Source organism: Haliotis asinina, chromosome 1, assembly GCF_037392515.1.
Source record: "Haliotis asinina isolate JCU_RB_2024 chromosome 1, JCU_Hal_asi_v2, whole genome shotgun sequence".
Lineage (NCBI taxonomy): Eukaryota > Metazoa > Mollusca > Gastropoda > Lepetellida > Haliotidae > Haliotis > Haliotis asinina.
This window is the reverse complement of record NC_090280.1, coordinates 64592323-64614794: the sequence shown is the minus strand read 5'-3', so window position 1 is coordinate 64614794 and position 22472 is coordinate 64592323. Positions and strand designations below refer to the sequence as shown.

At 39.0% G+C, this 22472-nt stretch overlaps 1 protein-coding gene across 1 annotated transcript; it reads right to left on the bottom strand.

Annotated features, from left to right (window-relative positions):
* Window positions 1-7498: 7498 nt before the first annotated feature.
* On the bottom strand, window positions 7499-15037 carry LOC137281948 (glycine N-acyltransferase-like). The gene is made up of 5 exons (XM_067813686.1): window positions 14893-15037; window positions 11523-11639; window positions 10761-10869; window positions 9324-9438; window positions 7499-8799 (listed from the first exon to the last, which is right to left on the bottom strand). The coding sequence occupies exons 1-5, from the start codon at window positions 14968-14970 to the stop codon at window positions 8391-8393; spliced, it is 828 nt and encodes a 275-aa protein (XP_067669787.1). The 5' UTR covers window positions 14971-15037; the 3' UTR covers window positions 7499-8390.
* Between the last annotated feature and the right edge of the window lie 7435 nt (window positions 15038-22472).

Sequence of the window (22472 nt, the reverse complement as noted above, 5' to 3'; positions counted from 1 at the left end):
ACATATAATATACATTGCTGCTTGTAAAAAACAAATAAACAAAGTTATAGGCGTACAATCGTGATACAAACGTGCAGTATTTTGTACCTGGGCTTACTTCCCTCGAAACGAAGCCCTCGGGACACCGAACCCAGTCAGAGCGTGTAGTGTGCACTCAAGTGTAAAGACGGCTTCCGATCGGATGGTTCATTTGTTGATACGCTTAGGGCTCATTGTGTGTACAGAAAGATGATCTGTTTGGTGGGCATTTTGGAAGTATGGCGAGTCACAACAAAGTAAGATTCTTTATGGATAACAACTTCATTTACTGTACTTGATGCGCCGTTTCTGTATGGATTAATATACCGTTGTCAAACAAAATCATATACACTAGAAGTTGTTATCCATAAAAAACATATATAGAGATATTGGGTTTTGTAAATACATGTTCTCTGAATTTGTGTTCAATCCAATCAAAAATCATCTCAGTAGAGATGGTGAACTACTGCGCGGCTGGAAACTGTTAGTCGTCCAAGTACAAAGCAGGACTTGAAACTGACAATAGTTTGCACCAGTTTCCGTCAGACCCAGTCATCCGAAAAAATGGATGTAGTTTGTTTGTAACCCACAGACCCCAAAAATGTCATGTGCACAAGTATCACACCGGCCTATTTACATAATGCGGCAGAGACTCGGGTGCACGAGTCATAAATCAATTTGTTTTGATATGGCGTCTAGCCTGATAGGTGCTTAGTTCAAATTGCATGTCGTCAATGATTGAAGCTGATATTTTGCATATTGTCATGAGCAGACAAACAGGAAGACATATAGAGCTTTGTCTGTGCTAGTGGCTGCTTACCACAATCAACAAGCTTTTTTTATGTAACGAATAGATTATTTACTTGTTTGTGTACACAACCAAGATTCGACTACTGCTCACGACCTCGTATTCTGGGCAGGCATACTGTTTCAAGCTCCGCGAACCTATTCACTGCGCATGCGTCATGGGCGGCAGTTGAAACCAATTTTCCCCCAGCGCTGGTGGAATTTTAGTGAATCGTTTGAACTCCGATTTCGAGGGCTTTTTTTCACCGCGTTTTGTTTTTCAAACTTTGCAGTTTGAATTGGCATTTTTATTGATTTGTTTCGGTAGGTGCATACCGAAAGGAATCAGAATCTGCAAAGTTTTGTTTACGTCGCATGTGACTTTTAACTGACACTGTCACACATCCCTCAAAACAGAAAGTGTAAAATTATCACAAAGCGTTAGAAATAGATATCCAGGTTTGTGAAATAATAACACCAACAAGAAATATTAAGATCAACAAGAAAAAGAGAAGTTACAGAATTATAACCCTCAAGCATCACCAGCATCAATAATGGATCAGATCAGATCGTCTTATTTTTCACACACATCACAAAAGCCCAAACAATTTTACTAAAATCATAAAACTATCACTATTACTTGCAAACACCTTTCACCTGATGGTATATTCGCTTCATAAAAATTAAAGGTGTATGTGAAAGAAGTTTTTGAATAATAACTAGAAACACTCGAAAAACGCAGTGTAGTATTTCAATAGCTGATCAGATCAAACTGGCGATATGTCACATTTACACACACCTCAAATACACCCTTAACATGCTGTTTTTTCCTGTGCACAAAAGCTAGAGGTGACAAGTGATGAGCATGTGGCTGAGAGTGACAAGTGATGAGCACTGGGGTGAGGGTGGCAAGTGATGAGCACTGGGGTGAGGGTGACAAGTGATGAGCACTGGGGTGAGGGTGACAAGTGCTGCATAAGTGAAAATGGCTGATGACCCGTGATTTGAAATGAGCCAATCCCAATCAACCAGGTGATCATTACAAGTCACATAACTGACAGAAAGATAGAATAACCTACTTGCCCTTTGATCCTGTAATAGAATGATCCAAAACAATCAGAGACCTGCATTAAACACCTAAGATACTACTTGCTGACAACAACTCATTGAACTCAATGAACGCCTGTTGACCCAAAACAACACAGGTGTATATACATTTTGATAAAAATAAGGCAACTCATGAAGTTCATATAAATGCTTTTATTTCAGCCTATTACAAAAACTGTCACCTTTTCACCTGAAAGTATATTCCCCTCATAAGAATGAATGGTGTTTGTGAAAGATGATTTTCAAGCAATAACTAGGAACACTCGAACGACGTCGTGTAGTATTTCAATGGCGGATCAGTACGGATCGGCGATATGTCATATTTTCACACACCTCAAATAAACCGTAACCATTTTTGAGTCATAAAACTATCACCATTACATGCAAATAACTTTCAACCAAAGGTACGTTTCCCTTCTAAAAAATGAACGAATGTGTGAAATGTTTTTATCGACTTAATAATGTCTATCTTCGCGGTGAATCGAGAATAGAAGCCAGTGAGCTATACCATACCGACTTGAAATCTCTTTCCTTTATTGTTCTCTATCTTCATAAATGATTTAGAATTATGGTTAAAAACATTTGATTGTAATGGCGTCGATATATCCATTAATAACTATGATATGAATGTAATCGACATACAGCTTATGGTAGTTTTATATGCACACGACACCGTACTATTTGCTACCTCAGCAGCATCCCTGCAAAGGTCCCTGGACTAATTTCATGGGTATTGCCAGACATGGAGACTGATTGTAAATAGTGATAAACCAAAGTTGTTATTTTTGGAATTGGGAAGTGTAGAGTACATAAACTATCGTTTCATTATGGCACAAAAGAAATTGAAATAGTAGATAGTAGAACTACCTGGGGTTTAATTTTCACAAAAATAGAAACGTTTCCTTCGGTATTAATGTACTAGCTACACAGGCAAAAAATGTATGTTTTTGATGTTGAAAATGGCAAGAAATAACGACTTACCACTAGAATGTGTACTTAAAGCGTTTGATGTAATGATTTTTCCTATCATGTTGTATGGCTCTGAACTTTGGGGTCACGGTAAAATTGATATACTTGAAACCGTACATATACAATTTTTAAAACTGGCCACGGGTCTCAGAATGTCTACACCAAATTATTTCTTTCCAATCCAAATTATCGCAGGTAATCTGTAATCTCATGTCACTCGATAGTACTGTAGTAACTAATCATTCCTATCCTTGGCTTAAACTTGTTGAAAATATCTTAAACTCATGCGGACTTAGCAATGTGTATATGTTCCCGAGTAATTTTAGTCGAAAATGGTTATTGAATATGGTAGAAGTTAGATTAAGAGATCACTTTTTTCAAGAATGGAGGAATAACATAGAAACGAGCTCTAAGTGACAATATTATACATATATAAAACTCTACTCTCATTTGAAGCCTTTCTATTATTCCCCAAATATATGTATTTTCCATTATTAAAATTCAGAACTTCCTATCATTGGCTACCAATTGAAACCGGGCGCGGGAATAGTATTCCAAGAGAAAATAGAACCTGTAAATTATGTGACTCCCCAGAAAATTGCAGATGAGCTTCACTATATTTTTCGCTGTCCTGCCTCTAACGAATCCAGGAAAAAATTAATACCAACCAAATTATTGAAACACCCAAACATTGTATCGTATAAAATTTTGTTTACTTGTTTAGATTTTACTGTACAAAAAACTTAGCAAAGTTTGTGAATGTTATCTCTCCTGCTATAACAACTGTTAGTAACAGACATGTCATATCGTCAACTGATTTGCTATAATATATTGTCATACTCTGCCGCCATTTTGACTGTATGTAAAGATTGATGTGTGTACCATGTACTCTCATACCACCATTGGTGGTCTTTGGAGAATAAATGAAGTTGAAGTTGAAAGTTAACTACAAATCTACTGTCCCAATACTGACACTAATAACAATTATTTGACTTAAACTGAAGTGACAAAATAGTTAACCTATCTTCTACATATAGGCGTTCAGTTGTCACAACACTCAGCGAATGTAATCAGCTGTTGAAAATAAACTGGGCTCTGTCATAAATACTAAGCTGCCGCAATATTGTCTACACAGGTCACGTGACGAGGCGAGACATACGTTCAGCGGCTTTTCGAGGAGCTTCTTCCCTCTCTATATGGGCTCCCTGGTTAGACTCAGTAGTGGAGTGTAACGAAATGTACTGGGGCTAAGTTTACTTAGACTGCACATCCACTGCACCTCGGTATGACGGACCCCGTGGGGGATAATATAATTTATCTTGCCTCACACGTGAATGTCGCTTTCTGATTTGCTAAGCGCTAATCTATTATTTTCAATGTACCCGCTTACAGGCAATGTATTATTTTCAGTGTACACCGCTGTGAATTCCGAACTCTTCTGGTGCTTCATCGTACTACATTTTTACCTCGAATAACTTGTTCTGCGATTGAAAATCGATGGAAGGGGGATAACTCTGTTTACCTTGTCTCGTCTGCAAAATGGCGATTCACCTCGCATTCAACAGAATGATTCAAACAGTTCAAAACTAAAATTCATGTGTTGGGTAAGATAAATTCGTTGTTCACTGGTCGTGAACAACTTATGATACCACCACGTGATGTCGTGTGTATGACGTCCAAGTTATGACGTCACAATGCTAATACCTGTGTCACAATAGACCTTGGTTGACTCGCGGAAAGCTGAGTGTCATCACAGCCGTTGAATTCTGAGGAAAGAAGTACTTTACCCAATATTATTTTACTAATTTGGGTGAGTAATAAATAATAAAATACTAAACTGTGTCCTATGTAACATCATATTAGGAAACTCACTTTCGCTCATTAGATACCAAACCATTCACTCGTGTCATAAATGTCATCGTATTACACGGGGCATAGTTTAGTATTATCGATGTATGAATCTGCTTTAGAATGATGTTGACGTTTTTCTTTATAGTTACCACAAAAACACCACTGTCCACATTAGCCATTTCACCTCTCACTAGCTATTACAAAGATATTATTATATATATTATGCATGTTCGTCTGTATTGGAGGGAGGTATTTGCTGATATTACATATAATGGAAAATCATTTTTGTACAAAAATATTTCAACATTTAGATTTATTTTACTAACATACTTGGCATAATTTTATGAAAATAAAATATCAGTTCTAACAATAACAGTCTGGTAATTTCATTCTAGTATGAAAATAAAAAAAATGTACAATCTGAGTTACGTATTTGCACTATTTGTAAATATCAGTTCCATCTGTAATAACTTCGCACTGCTTACTTTAATATAGATGGTTTACACAACTACATGCGGCTGTTGAAGAAAATCAACCACACCTGACAATTACAGCCACCGCATTAGACGTTTTCATGGAAATTACCGATGGATCTTGCTTTTAGTCATCTACCTCACAACCACGTATCTCAGTGGAGGAAGCCGTCCCTGATGTAGCCTCTGTATCAGCACTACAACCAGCACGTTCAGCTACTCGAGAAACACAACAGGTATACAACTGTATGCATACCAGTCATGCTGCATAATGCAACCTGTAATCACTCCAAAAAATAGTCTTCCTTATAATGCTGACTTTCATTGTTTTTCATGAGAAGTCAGCAGCTAGTCTATCACAATGAAAGAAACATTTCAAAAAACGTCATCAGCCCAAATTTCAAAGAGGATATGTCCTAAAGAATATTCTGATTGGTTAGGTCTACGCTGATTTGTTTGTGGTTTGATGTGACAAGTAGTGCTGCTTAGAAAATGGATATATATGTTCAAATGTTATGTTGTTGTTTTTCCAAAGTAAAATGTAAATAAATCTTATGAAATCTGAATGTTTTCGTGTATATTATTATATGGGACTTTTGTCTAAGATGTTTGAGGCTTTTGTCCGAGGGCCATTGTCTGTGGGTCTTCGGTCCTGTGGGACCTTTTCGTCGAAACTTTATCAATTCCCACAAATTTGATTTCAGTGTGATAAAAAGTGTAAACAGTCTAATAAAACACTATTCCTTTTAAAAAGGAAATCTGGTTTGAAGGTAGGAACATTTTCTTGAGGAAATCACTCTTTCTGTTTTATTGCTTTGCCCCAAAAGTATAAGAACAAACTGCAAGAGAGACCTCCATTCCCCACCAGGGTAATGGGTGTGGTGAGATAACATCAACAGAAACGATTACCTTAACTTTATCTGTGACATTTGTATAAAAAATATCGAACTTGGTGGATCTACCAAAATAGAGGTCCTGTTGAAATTTGTTAAAAGGAAATGCAATCAGGGTCTTTTTGTGGTATGTTTGTCGTTAAAGGCGACTAACGGTATCCTGTGGTAATCCTCGTTGACTTGGTTGACACATGTCATCGGCTCAAGTTGCGCAGATAGATGCTCTTGTTGCTGATCACTGGATTGTCTGGACCAGGCTCGATTATTTACCGACCGCCGCCATACAGATGGAATTTTTGATTCACACACACAAATGAATCTGCTTTCAAACAGACACTCCTTATGCAAAGTAAACCATTATGTCTCATAAATAAACACTTTTTTGTTATTCCTGAACCATACACAAAAAATCATGCAACCCGTAATAGGGGCTCCACATTTCAATTGTCCGCTTCAAGTACAAATGTCCAAGTCTTCGACAAAAGGGCTTCTTATATAACAAGGAGGCTTGTTCCAAGTTTTGTACACACAGCTTTCCAGCACCACGTCAAGGCGACACACACAAATAAAACATAAACATAGCAAGGAGTTCTGATTTATTTTTCAAAAGTCTTCATCAAAAGAATGTTTTGTCAGAGATTGACGCACGTAGCTTGAGACTGTAAGTATTTCACATTAAGAACACATTCCGATTATTGACTCGAGAGTAAGAAATTACACATGAAACGACAAAAACCCGTATGATCTATACTTGCCTCCTCCAAAGCTTCTTCAACTGCTGGATATGTCTTGTGAGCAAGCTGCTTCTAGTTTGGTGAATATTCTAATACAAAATATAGCAAATAGTGTCCATGCCCCTAATCTCCAAAATCCACCAATCATATGCAAGAGGAAATGCGCAGTAAATATTTACCTAATAAATACCACGCTATGTCTCACACGCGAGATAAACAGTGTTTCAAAATCCTCACGCTTTATCGTTATCAACCCTCTTACTACCATTTTCTTGTCATAAGAAAACAAATTTAAAAAACTTATCTTATTAACACAGTCTAGTTACATGAAGACAGTTTGGTTTCTGACAAGAAGCGATCCTCTCGAAGGTTCTATTTGTAACGGTGGTAGCCATTGTGGATGAAAAGTTTTTTTATAGTCGCTTAATGTATAGTACCTGGAAATATTTATGAGCTGAATATTTTAGAAAAATGTAGAAAGTTCTGATTGTTTCTCACCTTCGGAAACCCTGCATTTACAGTTTAAAGAATGCACAAAACATGCATCCACACTTCAGAATGTAAGTTTATGGGAAGTATCGGAGCTCACAAGAAGTCAGAAATTCTTTCTCTTTTAAAACGACTATACGACCGGTGACATACCGGCGTATAATAAGTCAATGTCACTCTTATGAAATGTGAACTACCTGGGATTACTATTTCTATATTGCAATATGAATCTCGGCTTTGACATTTACTTCTGTTACCCTTGAAGCTGAACATATTTCCTTTTGCATGTCACTTTGTACCAAAATAGAAACGTTTGCCACGAAATTATCATTGCCAGTGGTAATATGTGAGCTATGTTTTATCATGAGCAATCGTTGAATGTTTTCTGCGTACTTCGGAATAATTATTCGTATAAAATCGGTACTGTGTGCCCTATTTCACAATTAATGACTTACAGCATCCTTGGTTGCGATACTGATGTGTTCAGTACTTTGAACAAATGGTGAAGTGTATGGGAGATCGGACAACCATAACTCACACGAGATACATATTGTTGTCGTCCACCACTTCTGACTATACCCTTGAAGATGGGGATTGGGTTGCTCGCACCTAACGAGATCGGGTGGCAAGGCTTCCTGACTTGGTTGACACGTCATTACAATATCACAATTACGTAGAACGATGCTCATGATGTTTATCACTGGATTGTCTGGTTCAGACTATTTACAGACCGCCGCTGTATAGCTGGAATGTTGTAGGGACGGCGTTACACAACAATACAACCAACCATTGTCTGGCAAGCACATTGTAACCTCGATATTGACCAATTCCTTTCACACGGCTGCATTATTGTTAAAGATGGGGCACAAAACGATGCTCACCTATACCTTGTTTCTTTCCTGCAGCTCAGTACGACAGCACATTTGAAGATCTAATGCCCAAACATACCAAGTGAAAAATCGGTAAAACGTGTACTAAACGATAATTCTAATGTCAATGGAAATATCATTTTCAGCACCGAATCACACAATGCTGCCTACTCATTCTATGTGTACTACAGTACCAGATCGTTATGGGCTGGTGTACAAGGACCAATGAACCTTACTACACGGTACGGGTTTGAACCCGAGTTTCGTGTGCATGTGGATGGAGACCGCGTTGTTGTCCTCCACGAGCACTCCCACAACGTCGTCCTCCACCAAGGTTTTCCGAGCCAGTAGACTCATTGCAGCAGTGCCCAACTTCTTTCCCCGAAACTGCGGAAGTACAGTTAACATGCCCAGCAAGTTGTGGAACTGAGTCGCTGCGTAGGCAGCCAGTGCCCCTGTCGGGTCTCGGAAGCAGACTGTTGGATAGCCTCTTTCGACCAACAGATGCGTGTACTGATCAATACCGGGCACCTTGAAAGTCCAGTTTTCATTCACATGCGAGATGGCGTCACTACCCAACGGTGCTTCTTGAAATCCATCTGGTAGTTTTCTGTTGAAGTAATAGTTTTGCTTACATTGCCTTTATTTTTCGACAACAAACATGCACCACTTCAACAAAATGATTTTAACAAGAATATCTGGTAGTATGCACGGGCCAAATTTACTCAGCCAGACAAAAACAAGTTTGTACTCGAAAATAGCATTTGACTGAAATCAACAAACTACAAGACTGAAAACTGGTAGCTGACACAATTCAGATAATACACAGATATAAAACTGATATATTAAATAAATCACTTCAAATAACCAGTTCTTGTTGCAAATGGTTTTGGTTTTTTGGCCAGCATGAAACATGGCTTGTGCATTCTTTTGCCCAGCGGTGTGACCACCTTACTGATATCATATTATTACCGTTTCTGGAATTCCTCAGATTTCTAGTAGTGAATGAGTAGGGAGCGAAAAAAAACGTGAAACAATTACGTCATGAATACGTTATAGCTTCGGGATATCCGTTTCATTTAACGTTTTAGCAAACAAGTTCTTAAAAGTTTAGCTGAGTCTTAACACACGTACATGTCTACTAATGTGTCACGTGAAACTGTATATATCGGTGCATCTGCTACCCAACGGATGTTGCCTCTGGCTCTGGCTCTCTGTTCCACAAGAGGCCACACCGTGTCGGACACGCCTGTAAATTGTAGCAAACATATAACATTATTATATCATTATATATAACTGGGATTGACCAATCAGTGAGCAGAACTAGTTTCCCCTTGTTGAGTTAGGTTTACATCACCCTCGGCAATATTACATCTATATGGCAGCGATCTGTAAATAATAGCGTCTGGATCAAGTAAACCAGTGATCAACAGCATAAACATCGATCTACGCAATTGGGATGCGATGACATGTGTCAGCCAAGACAGCGAGTCTGACCACTGTTGGTTGCCTCTCAAAACAGAGTATTGTGAAGATCAATTCTAACCCGGATCTTCACGGGTCAGTTGATAGGAATAGGAATACAGTGTTCGTCATTCATAATTTTCTCTGTATGGTATTTCAGTCTCGGGATCGGGTAGTCTGGCCTACTGATTTGGTTGGCACATGTCATCGCACCCGAACTGGTTGGTGCTCATGCAGTTGATGACTGAAATGTCTGTTCCAGACTATTTACAGACTGCCGCCATATAGTTTAAAAAGTGCTGAGTGTAGCGTAAAACTAAGCTCACTCCCTCACTTAGATGCCACATGATGTACATTATGTCGTAGACATAAAAACTTTAAAACTTCAATTATTCAAACGACCTATTTGTTTCAATGTAAGTCCAAAGTGCACCAAAATTCTATCCACCTTTGCCTATGCACTGTATTTAGCAAACAGTCGATGTATCTCTTAACATAAACCCCGCTCCGGGCAGGACCCTTAATTCTCAAAGGATATCAATAAACGCTGTCAATTAACACCACCCTATGTCGGCGAATCCTACGTATGTGCATGGGCCAGTGACCCAGTGACCGGCCAAGATAGCCGCTACACCTACGAATACGTCGACGATTAAGATTCGCCGTCGGACTTCTGAATGTGTGTAAGTGACAGAGCGGGTCTCGACATCGGGATCATTGGCCACTCAGTCCCGATGTGCGTTCTGTCACATGTTTACCACTGTGCATACCATTTCCACCATCATTCAACCAAACAATAATAAAATATGGCCGCTGCTGTCTTCATCTCTACCGTCGACTCTTGTCTTCCCTGTCTCTTGTCCACCATCCTCAACTGACACCCGAGAGCAACCACAACGGACGCTCTTGGACAATTATATGGAAACTAGTCTCCATTTCCTGTGTTTTTGGTGTGGAATGGGCAATGTGAATTTAGCTGTATTTCTTTATCTATAGGGGCGCCATATTTGTCGTTAAACATAAATGTTTCGTGTAAAATATTCAGAGTCAAATCAAGTGTGAAAAGGGAACAAAACAGTTATCTCAACTGAAACATGTCATACGTACAAAGGTTGATGTCGTCATTCCAAGTGATTACTTGCGGATCATCCAGGAGTGACGTCATACTCGCCACGTCTTGACTGTCAACGAAATAAAACTTGCCCGTGTAGGGGTCCTGTAAATTCAGAATGAAGAAAGTTGTTGTCAGCCCTATAAAATCATTTAAAATATACAGGCTATTCGGAACTGCGCCAAATAACATAATTGTTCATGTGGTTGCTAAGTTCAGAGTTCGTTGTTGGTTGTTGTCATAAAAGGCGACTATGCGTGTCGTGAGAGGCGACTAACGGAATCGGGTGGTCAGGCTCGTTGTCTTGGTTGACACATGTTCCCTGTTTCGCAGATCGATGTTCATGCTGTTGATCACCGGATTGTCTGGTCCAGACTCGATTATTTACAGACCGCCGCCATATAGCTGGAATATTGCTGGGTGCGGTGTAAAAATAAACTCGCTCACTCACACTCACTAATGTGGTTGCAAAGTTCAGAGTTCGAATTGCAATATATTTCACGAGTAAACAGTTTTGGAAGTAAGTATAACACGGTTATTTACGCGTAAAACATGCTCAATGTTCGAACAGCACATGGATATTTAGTACGCATGAATTTGGGATAAATTATGCACATATTTAAATGTAGCAGCCACAAATCTAAGTCCGAATCAAATGCACATACGACTTGAACCACGATTGAGTTTCCTGACTTCTACAACAGATTCGGGGTGGAAACGCGTTACAAATATCAGTGATATATCAAACTACCTCTTACCATCTGCTTTTCTCCGGACGGCTTCATGACAAGAGATTGGAACTCAGGCCAGTTGTCCACCCAGATCTCAAACCCTTCCCATTTTCCCTCCATCAGCTTTTTCAGCAGTCCATACACCTGCAAGATACATAACATTTTACCTGTAGTACGTATACATCATAACACGTAATGTTCATAAACCGTATAAACGCGTGTCCATCCACCTACACCTGAAATGTACATGGAATAGTTCTTACTCGCCTCAATAGGGCCACCCTTATCAGACTGTAAGTGTATCAGCACATACACTTTGAAAAGTACGGGAATAAACTACTTATATCTCACTTCGAACGAGTGACAACGGGTATGTTTATTTATGGTATCTAAATTGTTTTCAAAACCTTTACTGGGTCCCATCAATCAAGTTTCACGAGTTCTGACTTATATTTGTATATTTCACGTGAGTTCCAGACAGGTGATTTGGAAGAAGGCGTATCCGACCATTTGTTATCAGTAAATTATTGCAGATCAGTAAATTATCAAAACTGTAATTCCGTATTAAAATATCATCTCGCCTTTCATAACTTTATTGTCAGAATGTTCTGTCGTCCGGTGGTTTCCTGTCTGTCCGCCATCACGAGCGGTAGAGGTGACGTGCCATGTTTTCGGGTTACTCGTTATAGCACGGGTTCACTAGTTTGTGGAACCCAGGTGATGAATTCTTTTTCATAGAAATCAACAAAATACCATGTGTCATTTTCATGAAAGGTCGGGCAAAATAGTATTTTTGTCTTGATTATGTGAATGTGTTTTGTGGAAGATTGTTAAAAATAAACATATTTACTGATAAGTTCTTCAATCATATATACACATTCATTCTTCTTGTGTGCATGGCACGCCCCGGGTCCGAATAATGCAACACGAAATGTAATACGTAAGAGATGACCAGTTCGGTTTTCCATAGTTTTTTTAATTACGTCGGCAACATTCCATTGGAGTCAGGTGATGTTTTGTTGGGCTTTTCACTCGGGCTGACAAATGTCCGCTTGACAAGATTGGAGCTAAATTTCAACAGTTATGATCACATTTATGAAAGTTCTGAAAGTGCATTACGTTTTAGGGTAGAATTTCAGTACTTTGACTGAAATTTTCGCCACAACTTCCATGACAGCAGAACATTTCAAACATTTTGTGTCCCGGTTGGTACAGAAGCTTCTGCGCTCAAGACGGTGTCTACAGGTTGCGCTGCCATCTCACTGTACGCAAGAAATTATGGGAAAAAGAAATGCCACGAAAATATGGTGCGGCACGTGGCGTGCAGCCGATGAACATTACAACCTTGTCGTTGAACATTCCCGTTACGATCAAGGAGAATACGTGGAATTCCATGGACGCACAAACAAAATTACTCAAGGTGGTCAAAAGCATGGTGGAAAAGTACCATCTAGGTGAGTTTAATTCTTTAAAAAAGTGAACTTGTATGAATGTACTGAGCAAATTAATTTATCTTGTTGAAGGTATGAGAAGTGGACAAATGACTACAAAATGAAGTAGAGTTTAACTCTAGCATCAAACATTCTTCAATGCAAATTTGGAAAGAAATAATGATGAGATCGTAAGTACGATTTAGTAGAGAATCTATTTCATGAGAGTAAGGCAGTACAGTCAACCGAAAACCTCATGCTGTTTCGTGAGAATAAGGCAGTGCAGTCAACCGAAAACATCATGCTGTTTTGTGACAGTAAGGCAGTACAGTCAACCGAAAACCTCAAGCAGTTTCGTGACAGTAAGGCAGTACAGTCAACCCAAAACCTCATGCTGTTGCGTGACAGTAAGGCAGTGTACACCAGTCAGAATACACCACGATACAGACCATTCTACAGAAGGCCTTTCCCGTGAACTGTCAGTTCCCAGCTAGGGTATGCCACTCTGCACGTTTGAGAGCTGTTTCCTACTTTACGTGGAGAAGCTGGACCACAGGGGCTTGTATTGCTGAAAATAATACGTCCTGGGTCCAACAAGCCTACACTGATATCCATATATATATAAATATATTATTGAAAAATAATACGTCCTGGGTCCAACAAGCCTACACTGATATCCATATATATATATATATATATATATATATATATATATATATATATATATATATATATATATATATATATATATATATATATATATATATAATATGTGTATAACTGAGAGTGAGTGAGTTTAGTTTCACGCCGCACTCATCAATATTCCAGCCATATAGCGGCGGTCTGTAAATAATCGAGTCTGGGCCAGACAATACATTGATCATCAGAACGAGCATCTATGCGGCGCATTTGGGAACCGATGATATGTGACAACCAAGTCAACGAGCTTGACCACCCGATCCCGCTAGTCGCCTCCTAATACTAGCAGAGTCGCCATCTACGGCATGTAAGGCCTATTCTACCCGGGCCTACGGGGGTCTATCATTGAGAGTGCATCGGTGACACACCTACTGAAATATCAAAGGCATCCCATGGTAACGAGTGTGGTATAAAGACTGTAACACAAATACACCTTCGTGATACACGTACGTCAGATCCTTTCCATAATCGTATAAAATCGTGACGTGTCATACACATTACAGTTTGACAAGCATTATACGCCCAAACCTGGGCTACTATATTCGCGTGATGCGAAATGCGTTCACAACCCTAGAATAGGGTTACTAGAAATAGTTATAATGGTTTCCATGCACGCGTTAAAAGTGACGTGATGCGTACTGCATGAATTTGCTGACGCTTAAAAAGTGCCCGAATACGCATAGCGCAGTTATACGGAGGCCGGAGATAGGGATTCCCAATGGGTTCTCCATAGGTCACATGGTTTTCATTGCACACACACAGAGGAAGGAATTGACTTGATCGCGCAGCTTTCATACACGTACACATGGAAACCCAGATTGGGCCAAATCAGACGGAAAGTGTACGTAAAATCTACAAATCGTGATCATCGTCATAAATACGATTTCTACACCGTGTCTTCTCCTGTCCTGTCACCTCTAATACAAGTTGTAAACATGTCAGCTGAACATTTTTCATACCTATGCATTGCATCATCCTGAACACTTATACATACATTCACCATACAACACCATTTTTTAATCTTCATGACTTTTCCAAACGATGACATGTTTGCAGACTGGAGTAGTCAGCTGAGTGAAATAACATGTTTTCGTTTACTCTTTACACTCTTTTTTTCAAACAACTTATGCATGTGTGTCATATTTGCAGATGTTTTCATTATGCCGTTGCAAAATGTACCTAAAAATACCGCTTTTGTTTTCCGAAAAGGAAATTTACGTCTATCTGGAAAACATAATAATTACCCTCCTCCAGTGGAAATACCTTACCATAATACTTCTGTGACGGTCCCTCAATATCATGGCCGCGTCTTTCCAATCCTCGCGGGACAGTTTGTACGGGGTCATGTCGTCAAATACGATTTAATCGGCAATCCGTGAAGTATACCAATGACACTACCACGTACACACATGCATTGACGTACACAACGGCAGTTGGCTCTGAATTTCTATGTCAAGTCACGGTGACACAAGTTCTTTGGAGTATGAAATCCAACACATCCACTTCACCTCGGAATGGCGGACTCCTTGGGGATAATATAATATTTACACAGTTAAATATGAATGCTGGTGTTGCCGACTTAACAAAGTATGAACAAACTTGAATACACTGGTTTTACCCTCATGTTGACGCTTATTGAATATATACGTTGCAACGTGGTTCAATCAAGGATTTTAAAAAATTCACACCGGACCGGGCCAAGAACGGACAACGTAATTATTGACTAATTGTTTAATAATCGACAAACATGCCTGCATTTTATTGCTGCAACAGGCCCACGTGATAATATTGTGCGCTAGCAAACCTCAAAGGTGCAACATAATTCAGATATCGGAGTAAATCAGCTATCAGCTGATATTCTGGAAAACAAGCAGTGGTTAAAGGTGGTATGGTTACATGTAAAGGAGGAATCAGTAACGGAAAAAGGATTTGAAAAGTGCTTGCCCTCTACAAACAGCCCGACGTATATGTATACATTTGTAGAATAATACGAACAACGAAGTAAATACCATTTTGAAATGTCAATGTCTGTCCTATTTAAAACTAAATGTTAGTTACAGTTTTGGTGGGTTTTGTTGTTCGTTTGTTTTTGGTTTTCTATTTTGTTTTTTTGTGTGTGTGTGTGATTTTATGTTTTTTACCCAGTACTGTCAGCTATCGTCACATGTCTTCAGACACATTTAGCCCGGACTGCCCAAGTAAACTAAACGGCCACAGGTGGTTTGTCAAAAATGAGCCTACATCTATTGCAAGGTATTTTATCCACCATATTACTCCTTGGTGATGCTATGGGTCGTAATATTAAAGCAGTTCCACACTTTGGTTCGTTACTATGAGATACTTTTGATCTTTCAGTATGTGTGTCAACCCACACACTCTTAAAGCTCAGATGCAACCGACAAAATAAACATAACTATTGCTTATGAATAAAAACAAATTAAATAACAAAATCACAAGTGAGTGAGTTGATATTTATCGTCACATTTGCAATATTGCAGCCATATCGTGGCGATAATAATTAATAATCGCATTGTATATCAAGAAAATTAGAAACAAAAACCCCGTTGACGAAGAACAGTAAAACCACTAGTATATCACATGCATTTATTTAAAACTAGGAATCAAATCTAAAACAGTTTAACTATAGAGGAAAATACTGTATGAAAACGAGACACAGATTGCCAACAACTGAAGGTAGATCCCCAGACTAGGGACCATGGGGACTTACACTACATTTACTTCCTGCATGAGTCCTACCTTGATTTACACCATTTCTTCCGCTGTTCTGAAAACATACCATCATTCCTGAAGATTTGCATGGCAAATATACTGGACAAAACAAGTTAGGGATATTTGGATTTTCATGATTGATATTTTATCAGTGTGTCAATGAGTAGATAGATTACTATCCATAATTTCAAATGTTACATATATCCCTAACACGTTTTGTCCAGTATATGTGATTATGTCGTATATATTCGAATGGGGACCATTGGTCAATATTTTGTGACGTAAATCATGTCTTTGGAATAGTTTACATGTCACCAATGTTGATATTTCTAGGTCCAAATGACATTAGCCTATGTTCTAGCATTTTGTCTGAATCTGTTCTTGAATGATGCTGACGTTTTTCTTTATAGTTAACAAAAACACCACTGTCCACATTAGGTCTTTTACCTCTTACTAGATATTACTAGATATTATTTTAAGGCTTGTTCGTCAATATTGGAGGGAGGTATTTGCTGATTATGCATATAATTGAAAATCATTTGGAACACATATTTCAGCATCTAAATATATTCTACTTACATACCTGGCATAGTTTTGTGAATATATTTTCTCTATATGTTAAGTTAAAACAATAACTGTCTGATAATGTCATTGTAAGAAAATAAAAATAAATATGTAAAATATTTCATGTACAATCTGAATTACATATTTGCTTCACAATGTTCATAAAATCCAAACAGAAAAAAATCCGAAATCATGACAAGGGTGGTGACAGATTCAAGCATGCACCTTTGTATCATCTGCTGCTCCTTCGCAATTAAAACAGTCTTGATTCTACATCTGAAATTTCAACAAAATAATGAACCACTCACCACTGAAATAAAAAAAACAACTTCAAATTGACTTGGATTTTATTTCATTATCGGGCACTGAAATCCTTCATGAAAACTGATTGGGTTTGACAAGGATTTATTAAGACACTTAAGTGTTGTTTTTGCGTCTTACTTCCGAGACACACAGGTCGCTGGGACAAATAGAAGAATCCAACAGCCACCCATGGAAATGAGAAGAACCCCTCTCCTGTTTCCACAATCAGTGGGGAATGTGTACCTGGCAGTTTGGCGGGGGAAGCAGGAGAAATAAACTTTGCGAATCCTGGAATATTGCATTCAAGAAGCTGACTGGTCAAGATCATCCCACAGTGTGGCATACAAGGATTTCAACATGACCAGGCTCTAGCCAACACTCGGCTTCTCCAGGTTGCCAGGGGTGACAATCACACCAAAAGATCAAGGAAAACCCGTGACCAACAAACAAAGAGGCTGCAAAATCTGTGTATGGACTTAAAACATAATGCAAAGTCTGTTCCAGAGTTTCTTGTAAAAGTTGGACACACTGAGAGACTGCGATAAAATGTGACAAGTTTTAAATTTTTAGAAAATATTCTGATTAGTTAGGGCTACACTGATTTGTTTGTGGTTTGATGTGACAAGTAGTGCTGCTTAGAAAATGAATATATATGTTCAAATGTTATGTTGTTGTTTTTCCAAAGTAAAATGTAAATAAATCTTATGAAATCTGAATGTTTTCGTGTATATTATTATATGGGACTTTTGTCTAAGATGTTTGAGGCTTTTGTCCGAGGGCCATTGTCTGTGGGTCTTCGGTCCTGTGGGACCTTTTCGTCGAAACTTCATCAATTCCCACAAATTTGATTTCAGTGTGATAAAAAGTGTAAACAGTCTAATGAAAACACTGTTCCTCTCAGAATGGGAACCTGGTTTGAAAGAAGGAACATTTTCTTGAGGAAATCACTCCTTCTGTTTTATTGCTTGGCTCCAAAAGTATAAGAACAAACTGCAAGAGAGGCCTCCATTCCCCACCAGGTTGATGGATGTCGTGAGATAACATCAACAGAAACGATTACTTTAACTTAATCTGTGATATTTGTATAAAAAATATCGAACTTGGTGGATCTACCAAACTAGGGTGTTATGGCACAACTATTGAAATTTGGTGAAAGGAAACGCAATGAGGCTGCCCGGTGGTATCTGCCGTGAAACCCACATATTGTTTTCTGTTGAAGACAAGGAACGCCAGTACATTGCCACATATAACACAACATCATGTCCTAACAGGTAGACCAATAATATGGGATGAGTGGGCAGCGTACAGAGGAATCAATGATTAGGTATTTGGAAATTTGCCTGTTAACCATTCCTCATATTTTGTCGGTGAATATTTATGAATATCATTAACATTGCCCTTATAATTGACTTGTGGGTGATTCATTTTATTGATGTTAAATAACTAGTGTTTCCACACACTATGTAATATGTATGTGACTGTGTACGTAGCACAGACCTTCGTGTTTGGATCTGTAATAACTTGATAATTATTTATTTGTTGCACATAACGAAAATATTGGAAGAGGGGATAGGGGTGGAAGACCTGTCTTTGAAAACGGCTCTCAAAACTGAACACATCAATATCGATTCCCATAAAAGATACATCAGGAGGAAAATGATTAAGTCCATTCGACACAACAAACCAACCAAATTATCAAAATCAAAATGAAAGAACGACCATACACAATCAACCAGAGTATGAATGAAATGAATAGTGCCTTTGGGAAGACCAACACTCTCAATTTCGTTTATGCGTTAACGAAGGCAATTATAGTGATAGCGTAAGAGCAGTTGTTATGCCCCTTGAAGCAAATCGTGTCTGTTCACACCACATGGCTGATACAATTAAAACAATTCTTGAAGGTCTTTCCAGTATGAAAGCTCCTAAACTCGTACGTCATGCACCAGTTTGCAATATTCTTGAGACCTGATATACAAAACGCATGTTGCTGATGTGTTGCTGGAACATCCAAATAGTTGTGTCCATGTTGATGACATGACTGACCACCAGCGTCATTTCTATGGGTACCAAGAGTCTAGTACTTACCTGCCCATCACTTCCAGCAATTCCTGGCCAACATCACACATGAAAATCAAAGAAGATTTATCCAGTTGCATCATCCTCTTGCTCCTTTTCATGTTCACATCTCTCATTCATTTCACAGTTTAATTGTAAGTAAGAAAAACAACAAATCATATCCTCGATCTGAATCCATACCTTGTTCAAGTGCAAAATTATCGGCAACAACTCTCCGCAAATTCGTCTCTTATACTACAACAGGATTTCATCGAGTGGCCATCTTTCCAACTACCAAATCAGTCTTCGTTTTGGGCATGTGCTGCAAACCATCCATACATTGATCTGACCTTGGAATGTCGTCGACTCATCGCATCTTATTGTCTAATTGATTTTACTACTCTTTTGGTCATCAACTGCTATCAGGATGCCAATGACAGATGACCGTAATCAACTCAGAACTGTGTCACCATCTGTATCAGAATCACACAGTATTGGAGAAGTCAGTTTCTCAAACATCTCCGCCCCTTTAAACCCCATATCGAGCACTCCTCACCTGGCAGCCAACATAGTTCGTAGTGGCTTTTATCACACCCTCCTCCAGTGATCTTATCATTTCACATATCGTATGTAGGTGAATGGTATATTTAGGGGGACACCTATTTTTGCGAAGGATGTTCTGATTACACAATGCCATTTAGAAGGATGTTATGTTGCTTACTGTGCATGTTCACGCAACTACATTTGGGTTGCTTTGATTTACACCTGTTATAACTGTGTTTGATTTTAATTTTCATAGACCCACACAACAACACATCCCTTATTGCTTCTTTTTTGTAGGGCGAGTATTATTGTGGTATATAAAATAATTATTCATGTCACGTTTTACCACGATACCGATTTATTCATTGTATGGCCATTTCAAACCTTATGAAACTTCATGTAGAAATGTTTTGATACCCTCAAATTATTTCATGCAAGACTAGGATTCATTATCAGAGAGAATACGAACTCAGTAATACTAATGATAAAAAAGGGGGTTACGGGTGGAAATCTTTCCAAAATTAAACGCGTTTTCTTCTTTGCAACCAACCCGGACCTGACCCGTGAAGGTCCGGGATGGAATAGGCCTTCAGCTACCCATGCTTGCCATAAAGGGCGACTCGTAAGGGGCGACTAACTCAATCGCGTGGTCAGGCTCGCCGACTTGTCATCGGTTCCCAATTGCGCAAATCGATGCTCGTGTTGTTGATCACTGGATTGTCTGGACCGGACTTGATTATTTACAGACCGCCGCCATATACAGTGCGGCGTAAAATTAAACTCACTCACTCAAACCCAAAATCGTGCAGCTACAGAAATAAATAGTATTAGACACTCCCTTTGAATCAGTAAACTGTACAAAAGCCCAGAGGGGTCAAAATGTTTTTTGACTTGTAGAAAAAAGTGGTAATTTCCAGTTTTAAGAGTGCTAATTACCAGTTTCAAAATGGTAATTACCAGAAACAAGTGGTAATTACCAGAAAAAAGTGGTTATTACTAATTTTAAAACAGAAAATTGAAAACAACCAAACATTTTTACCCCTCTCCCTCTGGGCTTTCGTAAAAAAGACTGTCCCACACAAGTTGCTCGTCATTTACAGATGATGCACCTGAAGTGGTACACGCTCTCACAGGCAGGTTCAAAATGGCGTCTATGGCTTCCACCAACAAACCACGTCAGGACACACACACGCCTACTCGAGAATATATGTATGGACACGCCTTCTCACAAATCCTGTGACAGGAACAGACGTGATATAGACAACGATGAGTAGGAACTCGAGTACCTCGACTGATGGAGCCCAGTAAAGATTTGAAAACATTTTAAATCGCCAATATCATTATAAAAACACACCCGTTATCACTCGTTCAAAGCGAGGTGTAATTAGTTCCCATACTTTTCCGAGTGTACGAGGCGATACAACTGTAGTTTGACTGGGGAGGCCCTCGACTATTTTCAGAGCCAGGCATTCGGATGGCATACTCCTGAGCGCGGCGAAAACTAAATCCTCACACTCACGTAGCGTATAGTAAAGCGTACTTAAAATCTCCGAATCATTGCCGTTGTGCAATGTCGCCTTAGTTAAATGACTGTCTTACGTCTTACTTAAAGTATTTGAGTTAGGGAATTGAGCTCAAATTTGGTAGATGTTTTGTGGAAAGGTCTATCAATAATTTAACATGGTCCAACGTTCGCTGAGGTGAGGTGAGGTGAGGTGAAATAGGTTTAATGTGGAAACTATTTCGCTCACTTGACAACATGAATGTGTGTGTATGTGTGGCGGTTTGTACCAGCTCAGACTTGAGTTGTTTTCGAGTGCCAGCTCACTGAGGTACCATGCAGCAGTTATGCGTGCATATCCCACTCCATTACTGATCACGTAGGAAAACTGAAAAATCTATAAATCATCATGGTTGTACAAAGCATAGAACCTTGCATGATTTAAAAGCGTATTATAACTTAATAAGTTGGAAAGAGTGATATACTTATGGAATGGATACATAAAAATTCACAAGAAAGTTTGACCAGTGACTGTGGAGATTTACGCGCCCAACTGGATTCTTACTGGCCACGGATTAGCAGGTTTGTGGCTATTTTGCACACTGTACACCAATCATAAACCTATGATCCAGTCCAAGAACTAACTCAAGCAGCTGGATGGCTGTCTAAAGGTTAAAGCGTCCACTCTTCAACCTAAAGGCTCCCTCCATTCCCCAGATTTACAATGTGTGATGCCTAATATTGCCAAAAGAGGACGAAAACCATAGTTCACATTGCAGGTAAGGGATGGTTGCCATTGCGGATGCACTGGCCACAGCTTTGTAGATGATGTAAAACTGTTTGGGTTTTTGTAAAAGCAAAGCATCCAAATGGAGATTAGCGAATATGTTTGGTCTGACACTGATTTTTGGAATATTCGAGCAGTATCAAGGTGGGGGACACCTTGTACTAATTTGGGGAACCGAACCCAGGTCTTCATGTCACGAATGAATGCTTAACCACAAGGCTACTCCACTGCCCCCAATGGAGATGACCAGTGAATATGGACAGCGAGCGATATATCCTACAAGCCATCCAACTGTAACATGCTGAGCCCATATCTGATCCAGAATAGAAACAGGCCCTCATACACAAAAGTCACAAAGTTCA